The sequence below is a fragment of the Nannospalax galili genome, unplaced genomic scaffold (genome assembly GCF_000622305.1).
Source record: "Nannospalax galili isolate Female #2095 unplaced genomic scaffold, S.galili_v1.0 scaffold85, whole genome shotgun sequence".
In the NCBI taxonomy this organism is placed as follows: Eukaryota; Metazoa; Chordata; class Mammalia; order Rodentia; family Spalacidae; genus Nannospalax; species Nannospalax galili.
The window spans coordinates 8,317,495-8,328,091 of record NW_008358866.1 but is presented as its reverse complement, the minus strand read 5'-3'; the positions used below and the strand labels follow the sequence as shown (position 1 = coordinate 8,328,091).

The window sequence follows — 10,597 nt, the reverse complement described above, 5'->3', positions numbered from 1 at the left end:
ATATGAAAAAATTTGGCTGGTTTCCTTCTAAGTCTCTCTCTCTCTCTCTCTCTCTCTCTCTTTCTCTCTCTCTCTCTCTCTCTGTGTGTGGTATGTGGTAAATGTGTGGAGGTCAGAGGTCAATGTCCGGTGTCTCCACCTGATTCTTTAGACAGGGTCTCTCACTGAACCTGGAGCTCACTGACTGAGCTAGATTGGCTGCCAGCAAGCCCCAGAGATCCTCCTTTCTCAGCCTCTCCAGTGCTGAGCTTACAGGAGCATGCTACCACACCTGGCTTTTATATTGGGTCCTGGGGATCTGACCTCATATTCTTTAACATGTGCTTTACTGAGTCATCGCCACAGCCCCTGCAAAGTCCTTTTTGCTTCTTTGACCTGCCTCTCATCTACGTCTGTCTGGTAGCCTCTAGGACAGAGGAACACTTTGGTGGCCCAGCCAGTAGGCTCACTATGGTTGACATGCACAGTGACAGCCCCCATCAGAAGACCCTCAAGCACACTGGTAACATCGTGTTTTGTGATCACAATCACTTTCTCTGCCACCAGACAGGCATAATAAAAGCCAAACCAAATTGCCCAATCATAGAAATGTTTGCAATCAGCCTGAAGAGCTGTCATAAATGTCTCAGTACTACACTTGGCAATAGTTCCAAATTATTTAAGGTCAATCTCAGTCATGCTAATACCTATGCTGACCAAAGTCAGAGTGCTGAAGGTTGGGAATGATGCCAACCTTAGTTCTTTACTCTTGTCCAATTAGAATAGCCTGTCAGGATATGACAGTGAATCCAGATCAAGGTAGCAGAACCATTAGACATCAACTAATGAAGGAAAAATTCCTTATTGGGATAAGGTGGCATTGATGATCCAACACATGAACTGCACAATTTCTGCCAGAAAGACTAAAGGTCTCCATTTCCTCCTTCTATGGGGTACTCACTCCTTCAGGCATACTCAAAGGGCTGACCTTGCTTTGTCAATATGTAGCAACTTTATCTTTTCTAATTTTGGTCTGAAGTGCACCTTATCAGATAGAATAACTACTGCTTTGTGTTTTTTTAAGCTTCTTGCCTGGCATGTGCCTCCCATCCATTCACTTTTACTAAAGTCTGTGTCTTTGTCAATGAGTTGTGTTTTGTAGAAAACAGAGTGGTACTTTGTTTTCTGCAATTTGCCAATGTGTGTCTTTTCACTGCAGAGTTAAGCGCATTTACATTTAGGGTTATTATTGAGAGCACTTTGCTGATTCCTATAGTTCTGTTGGTTGTTTTCCTGGTTGTCCGTTTGGTTTTTTGTTTTTGTTCTTTTCTTTTCCCTTATGCATATTAGGGATTTGCTGGTTTACAGAGTTGGACATAAGGGATTTGACCTCCTTCTACTTGGCTCATGTATTCTCATGCTTATTCCTTCCTGTGCTTGAGATTAAGACTGGCTTTCTTCTCTGTGTATAGGACTTTTCAAGTTATCTTTTACATTGCTAGCATGCTTATCCATGAATTGCTTTACTACTTGTCTTAAAACATGTTTTAATTTCTCCCAATTTAAAAAATACCTTTTTTTAAGTTCAAGATTTTATTGTTATTTAAAGCAACACACGTTTTGCAAACAATTTATTCCTATAGTTTCCAAAGATGTACACATCCTAATAACCATAATTTATAAACAATTTATTACAATACGACAAAGGGAACGTTAGAGGTATAACTAAATTTTGGAGAATCAGAGATTGTCCTGGATTATCCTGGGGACAACATGTGATCACAGGCTTTTTAGGAATGGAAAGTAGGATTTTCAAAGACAGCAAAGGTGAACTGACAAAAGAAACAAAGAAAGACAAGAAATTTCGAAGACCCTGTGCTTCTAAACTTGAAAGTGGAAGAGAGGCCACTAGCTGAAAGTGTCTCCAAAAGTTGGCAAAGGCGAGGGAATTGATTCTTCCCTAGAGCTTCCAGACCAATCAATTCTGCCAATACCTTGATTTCAGCTGAGAAATGCTGATTTTGGACTTCTGGCTCCCCAAACTATAAAATAATAAATTTGTGTCATCAGCAGCTAAGTTCGTGGCAATCTGCTACAATGATTATAGGAACCTAGTATAATTGGTACATTATTAATAAATTACTGATTATACAAGCACTTCCAAGCAGGATTTCTTAACAGTTTTCTTCTTCTCTCACTTTTGTTTGATTTTCTTTCTTTCTTACTTCCTTTCTTTCTCTTTCATGATTACAAGCTTTTGGATTTTTGGAAAGTTGAAAAAGAACAATATAAGAACAGTTTGAACTCTACATTTAGCAAATCTGCCCTTTGAAAATTTTAAATTTACTCATGCCATTGACTGCTGTGGGTCTTCACATTTTGTTCACTTTGTGTTCTTCTGTGGGCTTTAATTTCCTCTTTTTATAAGAACATCCAGTATATTGGAATAGGGCTCACTATCAAGACCTTCATTGACTACCTCTTTCATGACTCTGTCTCCAAGTAAGATCACATTCTCAAATGCTGAATGTTAGGATCATAACATTTTTTAAAATATATTTTATTTATTATTTTTATTTTATGTGTATATGTGTATTGCCTGCATGTATATAAGTGCACCCATATTGTACATTCCCTTCAGAGGACAGAAGAGGAAGTCAGATCCCGGAACTGAAGTTATGGATGGTTGTTAGCCTCCATGTGGGTGCTGGGATTTGAACCTGGGTCTTCTACAAGAATAGCTAGTGCTCTTAACCACTAACCCATCACTCCAGCCCCAGGATCTTTTATGAAGATAGAGATCTAATTAAACTGAAAATATTGGCAAGATTGATTCTCGAAAAAGAAAAGCATATGAAAGAATACTTGATAACACTGTGGTCAAAATCCTGCCCATTTTTAAAGACCTATCATGTAAAAGTGCAGTTGGTTATCTAAATAGAGCAGAATTTAATGTATACCAATCACAACTAAAATGCCCATAGTATTAATTTCTAATTCTCTTGCTGCCGAGGATATAATTTAAGTATCTTTTTAAAAATATATTTTATTATTTTCATTTTATGTGTTTGAGTGTACTGCCTGCATGTGTGTGAGGGCACCCATGCTGTGCAATGCCCTAGGAGGTCAGAAGATGGTGTCAGATTCCTTGGAACTGGAGTTATGGATGGTTGCTAGCCACCATGTGGGTGCTGAGAATAGAACCTGGCTCTTCTGCAAGAGCAGTCAGTGCTCTTAACCACTGGGCCATCTCTCCAGTCTCCATAATTTAAGTATCTTTACGTATCTTTAAACACAGAAACATTTGCTAACCTGAGAAAAAAATACCTTTTCTGGATATAATATTCTTGGTTGACAGTTTTCACAAGTGGTGCTTTTAAATCCATACTTCCATGCACTCACACTGCATACTTTTATGCAGTGTAAATCACATACCCATTTATTTATTCAATGTTTGTTATTTTTCTGGCCAGTCTACTAACAAGTATATTCACGGCTTTGAAGCACATTGTTGTGTATTGTTAAGTGTCAAAGTTTTTACTTCCCACTATTAATATTAAATTGTATTGTGTTGATTTAAGAACATGAATGGTTCTCTTTTCTATCAGAAACCTGCAATTATTGAGACTTAAAGAATACACTAATTTACTGAAACATTCAGAGCAAAAAATAGTGTTTCATGTTCTCTAACTATGGGACAAAGAAATAGCAGTCATGTTTTAAAGACTAAGAAAACAAATGACATATAAGTATCACCAACATACAATGATAGTTCAAGAGGCCAATATCCTAATAGTTTGGCACCTAAATCAAGATCACTATTGCAACATTAATGTCAATTAACAAGTTCATATGGTTAACTGGAACCTAAGCATTTGTGAAAACCTTTACTCAAAACAAAACGTTAAAAATTTGTACTGTGTTAGCCAGATGTGGTGACTCATACCTTAATCCCAATAATCAGGAGGCAGAGGTAGGTGAATCTCTGTGACAGAGAGGCCAGTTTGATCTACACTGTGAGTTCCAGTCCAGCTGGTGCTACAGGGAGACCCTGTCTCAAAAAGACCGAAACAAACAAACTCCCCAAAGTTTTGCTGTGCTAAAAAAGAATACCTTTCAGTGATCTTACAGTCTAGAAACTCAATATCAAAAACTTAAGTAAACCAGAGACTATATATTTAAAGACAAAACTACTTAACAGTTATGACCATAGCCAACATTCAGAAAAAAAGATAGCAGTAGCTATCTCTGGGTTTTCTAAACAATAAAACTGTTGTTATTTTTATTGTATTTATAAGTTACAATAGAAGCATATAAAAATGTATATGAAACAAAATGCCAACAATCAATAATTTTAGTGATATAAAACATCATTTTTTTCTTAAACATTTGAAATGATATGTTAATCTTACCTCTGAACTATAATCATCTGCTGTGGTTGAAATTTCACTTTCTGGCTAAAAGAAAAAAACGATTTATAGTTATGCCATTTTTTTTCCTATATACATCAATTTTATTACCAGTAAGCTTTACTATTGGTGTCATGATAAAAGAAAAAAAAGATGACAGCCTCTTCTGACCTCCACGGGCATTGCACGACACGGGTGCACTTACCTGCATGCAGGCAATACACGCATACACATAAAATAAACAAAGTAAATAAAATTTAAAAAGTTAAAAAAAAAAGACTACATAAATGCTGCTAAAAACGAGCATGAATTCTTCAGATCTTTTACATTTCATTTATCAATTACAGTGTCTAAATAGGACTTTTTCTACATATAAAAAATATCCTTTGTAAGCCAAGAGCACCAAGATACTATTTCTCAAGTCCTTTTAACTCCTAAATAAACAGGGTCCTAAATATTAATGTCAGAAAAGTTTCATTTCTTCATAAACATCATCAGACTGTGATGTTAAAAAGTAATTATGACTAGTAATAATCAGATGCATACAGATTAGAGATGCATGCGCCAACATCTCAGTGTTAGTAGCAAAAACAATGAGTCTTTCTGAAAGGAACAATATATTCTAAAACGAAATGGAGATCTTTTTTAAAGGTTAAAAAACTCATTCAATTTTATGTCTTACAAGGCTTATACTGAGTTCAATATTGTATAACTGTATTAATTCAACTGTGAACCTAGAAACTTGCACCCACTTGTGAAAGAGATGTACTCTTGGTTCTGGAGTGTGTTACTGAATATGTTAAATCTATAGTGAAATGCTTCGTCTAATCATGGAGTTATTAAAAATTAAAAAAAATAGTGATAAAAAAATAATAAGAATTAGTATATGTAGGAAAAAAAAGTAATTACTTGAAGAGAAAATAACAGCCTTTGCTATTATGTTTTTATAGCTTAAAAGGCATTTTGAAAAATGTTTTTACTTTATCCCAGGATTTGGGCATGAGGTCAGTGCCTTTCCAAAGCATCTTTCAGGTGGGAAGCATAGGTAAAAGCAAGGAGTAAGTCCCAATTTTCTAATGCCAAAAGTGCTATTTCACTGTTATCCCCATTTCACTCAATAAATATTATTACTATCTACTTTCTCATCCATTCTTATGAAAGGTTATTCAAAGACAAATTCTATGATAGCCTACAAGATCGTCTCTAAAATCCTGTAACAAGGATTTCTAACACCTGAGGTCCTTTTTCTTTTTTTTTTTTTTTTTTGGTCTTTTTGAGACAGGGTTTACCTGTAGTTCCAGCTGTCCTGGAACTCACTATGTAGACCAGGCTGGCCTTGAACTCACAGAGATCTGCCTGCCTCTGCCTCCCAAGTGCTGGGATTAAAGGTGTGCACCACCATGCTGGCTCTTTTTTTTTTTTTTTAAAGTTATTTATTTATACACATATGTGTATATATATGTATGTGTGTGTGTGTGTATGTTCACAAGTGTTAAATGAAGCTCACAAAACTCATTCAGAGGTTATTAAGTATTTTAGTTCTAATTATTTCTTTATCATGATGCTGAAATTTGAAAGAGACACAGAAGTCATGATTCACTTGCATGATGTGCTAATGACATTTTCATTGCATCGACATTCTACTCAGAACTCCAGCGTTTGAGACTCTGGATGACACTTACTTCAGCAGAGAAAACCTGTTCAAGCTTCAAGACTTCTCCACTGGGAAGAGTTTTCAGTACGGCAGTATTCACAGCTGATTCTACCCTCTGAGAACTATTTATGTACATCTCATCACTCTGTTGACCAGTGTTTAAACCATGTACATCTTGTTTACAGCTTGAAGTTTTTCTCTTTTTCTTCTGCTTCTTGGAAGGATTCTGCCCATCAGACTGGGCTTTTCTTTGTCGAAACTGAGCAAGCTACAGAAAAAAAACCAGAAAGTAGCATTGTCGTCAAAGATTATTTTTTATTGTTAGTAAGAGCAGCCATGGGTCACTTCCTTTAAAAGATAAAACTATCACTAAAAACTGATGACAAAACAAAGGTACCATCTTTAGGGATTGCAAAGAAACTAGACGTTTCTGAATGAGAAGAAATGAAATGACCCATCTGAAGAAAAGAAAATCCACTCAGAGTTGTATAGAATACAGGAGATCAGGTATCTAACTCACCACTGGGGAGAGGATAACCTGTGGGCTTCACACTACCTGAAAGCACAGTACACAACAAGTTTCAAGTCCTTTTGTTGCATGGGACTGTCTGGGACTTCTACCTTATACTAAAGGTAATTTGGTATACTAAAGGTAATGCCAAAAGACTTAGCTCTAAATGTGGTCATTTGTAGCCGCATTATTTATAGAGGGGAAAAAAACAGAAACAACTTATATTTCAGGCAGTAATGCTCTCTAGCCCTTAATCACTTATATATCAGTATCAAGGATTCCGCATCCTAGTGCTACCTACATACAGTTTAATTTACTTCACACGTATACTAGTGCACTTTTCTTATTTAAATTTATTTCATAATTTATTTTAAAAGGAGACATTTAATCCTTGGCACTCCTTGGCATAAATTAAAGTCAGTATCACATGTAATTTCTTTTAAAAAGTTTTTTTAATTGATTTATTTTTATTTACATGTATGAGTATTTTGCCTGCATGTATGTAAGTGCATCCATATGTGCGATGCCTGCAGAGGTGAGAAGAGGTTATACAATTCCCTGGATCTGAACTTTCAGATGATTTTTAGCCACCATGTGGGTGCTGGGAACCAAACCAGGGTCATCTGCAAGAACAACCAATGCTCTTCACCGCAGAGGGATCTTTCCAGCCCCATGTAACTTCTTTTTTTAAAGTAGTAAACTAAAACAAAACAGATTTATCATTAAATTTTGGTTAGAGACCTGGGTAGGTGGCTGCTCTTCCAGAGGACCTGGGTTAGGCTCCCAGCACCTTCATGCCAGATAACAACCATCTGTAACTCCAGTTCTAGGGGATCTGAAACCCTCTTCTGACTTCCACGAGTATAGTATGACATGGGTGCACTTAAATACATGCAAGCAAAACACATAAAACAATAAATTTTCTTTAATTGATTTTTTAGGATGAGCATTTCATTACAACTTTAACATACTCAATAACAATTTCCAGAGCACAGATACATCTCTTTCAAAAGTGGCTATAAAATTTTTAGGTTCACAATTGAATTAATACAGTTATACAATATTGAACTCAGTATAAATCCTGTAAGACATAAAATTGAATGTTTTTAACCTTTAAAAAAGAGCTCTATTTCATTTTAAAATATACTGTTTCTTGCAGAAATACTCTTTTTTTTTGCTAATAACACTTAGATGTTGGTGCATGAATCTCTAGTCTATATCTGATTATTACTAGTCATGGTCGGTTGCACTCAGATCCTCAGCACCTGTGTATGGATATAAAGTCATCGGGTAGATTTCAATGGTAATGTTTATCACCTCTACTACTTCACATGACATACATTTTTATGCTTCCTCCTCAATTATAACTCATTTTTTAATTTGTTGATTTTTTTGTGTGTATATCACACAGAATATCCCAATCTTATTCGTCTATATATCCACTTCCCAGATGGCACCTTCCCATAGCCTCCCCCCTCCACTAGAGTCCTTTTACTGTCTTCCCTGCTACTGTCTGCTGTGGTGTTGGCACACCCAGCTGTTCCCCACTACTTGTCCATCCGTGAATCTAGTCAGCCTACCTAGAGGTCTTTGTTTAGGAAGGTCAGCTATTCCTCATCTAGCAGCAATCAGTTGTCACTATTCTTTTAGATAAGATTGGGGTCTGCTGTTCATTTTCCCAGTTTTATGCTGGGTTACTATCTGGGAGTCTTGGGCCACCCTGGCCAACAACTCAAAAGAAGGTATCTCTTATCTGGCATTGTTGCTTGTTATGTAGCCTTTAGCTAAACCTATGGACTCTTAATAAATTATATTGACACCTTTACTCTTTGGTTATACTTTCTTTTGAATGGTTAAGGCCGGTCACATGGGCTGGGGAGGAGCCCCTGGCTCCTTTCTTTTACAAGTTCCATCTAAGTGAAGATAAGTCAAAGGTCCTGCTCAACCATGGCCTTCTCTGCATCTATTGAGATGACCATGTGGTTCTTGTCTTTGAGCCCATTTATATGATTTATGACGTTTATTGATTTACGTATATTGAACCATCCCTGCATCTCTGGGATAAAGCCGACTTGATCATGGTGGATGATCTTTTTGATGTGTGTCTGTATGCCGTTTGTATGTATCTTGTTGGGAATTGCTGCATCTATGTTCATTAAGGATATGGGTCTATAGTTTTCTTTTTTGGTTGTATCTTTACCTGGTTTTGGTATTAGGGTGATGCTGGCTTCATAGAAGGAATTTGGGAGTTCTCCCTCCATCTCTATCTTCTTGAATAAATTAAGTAGTATTAGATGTAGAGCTCCTTTAAATGTCTGGTAGAATTCTACTGTAAATCCATCTGGTCCTGGGCTTTTTATAGTCTGGAGGTTTTGTATTCAATTTCTTTTGAAATTGGAATTGAAATAGAAATGTTTCAATTTCTTTTTGTGTTACGGGTGTTTAAGCTGTTAATCTCTTCTTAGTTTTGGTGGTTCCCATGCCTTTAGATACCCATCCACTCTTAAGTTTTCAAATTTAGTAGCATATAGGTTTTTAAAGTACTCCCTTATAATGTTCTGGATCTTTTTGGTGTTTGTTGTGATGTTTCCCCTCTTTCTGGTGTTTGTTACGATGTTTCCTCTTTCATCTCTGATTTTGTTGATTTGGAGGTGTTCTTTCTTTCTTTTGGTTAACTGGGCTAGCGGTCTGTCAGTCTTGTTTATCTTTTCAAAGAACCAGCTCTTGGATTCGTTGATTCTTTGTATCATTTTGTTTCTATTTCATTAATTTCAGCCCTGATTTCTGTTATTTCTTCTTGTCTGCTGGGTTTGGGTTTCATTTGTTGTTGCTTTTCAAGTGTGTTGAGTTGCAATGTTAAGTCATTTATTTGTGTTCTTTCTGATTTTTTTAATGTAGGCACTTAAGAGTTATAAAGTGCCCACTAAGGACAGCGTTCAGTGTGTCCCAGAGGTTTTGTTGTGTTATACTGTACTTTTCATTTAGTTCCAGGAATACTTTCATTTCTTTCTTGATTTCTCTTTTGACCCATTCATCATTCAGGAGTGTGTTGTTTAATCTCCATGTGTTCATGTGGTTACTAGGGCTTCTTCTGGTGCTGACTGCAAGCTTTATTGCATTGCGGTCTGATAGAATACATGGAATTATTTCAATCTTTTTTCATTTGTTGAGATTTGTTTTGTGCCCCAATGTATGGTTGATTTTGGAGAATGTTCCATAGGGCACTGAATTGAAAGTATATCTTTGGTGCTTGGGTAGAATACTTGGTAGACGTCTGTTCGGTCCATTTGATGTATAATATTGTTTAATTCAGATGTCTCTCTGTTAACTCTCTGTCCTGTTGACCTATCTAATGGAGACAGTGGGGTATTGAAGTCCCCTACTATTAATGAGTTGGGATTAATCTGGGTCTTAAAGCCCTGTAGTACTGTTTTTATGAAGTTGGGTGCACCAGAGTTTGGTGAATATATGTTCATGATTGTAATATCTTCTTGGTTTATTGTTCCTTTGATCAGAATGAAGTGGCCCTCTTTATCTCTTCTGATTAGTTTTAGTTTAAAGTCTATTTTGTCAGATATTAGAATGGCAATGCGTACTTTTTTCTTAGTACCATTTGCTTGGTATATTTTTTTCCATCCTTTCACCTTAAGGTAACGCCTGTCCTTGAAAGTGAGATGAGTTTCTTGCAGACAAAAAAAGATGGGCTTTGTTTCTTAATCCATTCACCTAGTCTGTATCTTTTGACTGGGGAGTTCAGTCCGTTGATATTTAAAGTTATTAATGAAAGATGTGTATTGAATCCTGTCATTTTTACTTCTGTTTACATTCTTGATATAACTGCACTTTTAGTCAGTTATACCTTCATTGAATTTCTTTCCACAACCCCTTGGGTATAGTCATTCCTTTCTTCAACTCTTTGTATAGCTTCCAGAACTCTCTCAAGGGCTGGTTTTGTGGACATGAATTCCTTCAGCCTGTTCATGTCATGGAAGATTTTTCTTTCCCCTTTGACTATAATAGACATTTTGGCTGGGTATAGTAATC

At 36.3% G+C, this 10,597-nt stretch overlaps 1 protein-coding gene across 7 annotated transcripts in view; it reads right to left on the bottom strand.

Annotated features, from left to right (window-relative positions):
- Positions 1-10,597, bottom strand: part of Akap9 (A-kinase anchoring protein 9) — a 160,387-nt gene that overhangs the window by 128,606 nt on the left and 21,184 nt on the right. For all 7 annotated transcript variants that reach the window (XM_029558377.1, XM_029558378.1, XM_029558381.1 and 4 more), the window contains exons 2-3: positions 6,071-6,310; positions 4,392-4,436 (exon numbers count right to left, since the gene is read on the bottom strand). In XM_029558377.1, coding sequence (XP_029414237.1) covers positions 4,392-4,436; positions 6,071-6,310 — 285 coding nt within the window. The remainder of the gene's footprint in view (positions 1-4,391; positions 4,437-6,070; positions 6,311-10,597) is intronic.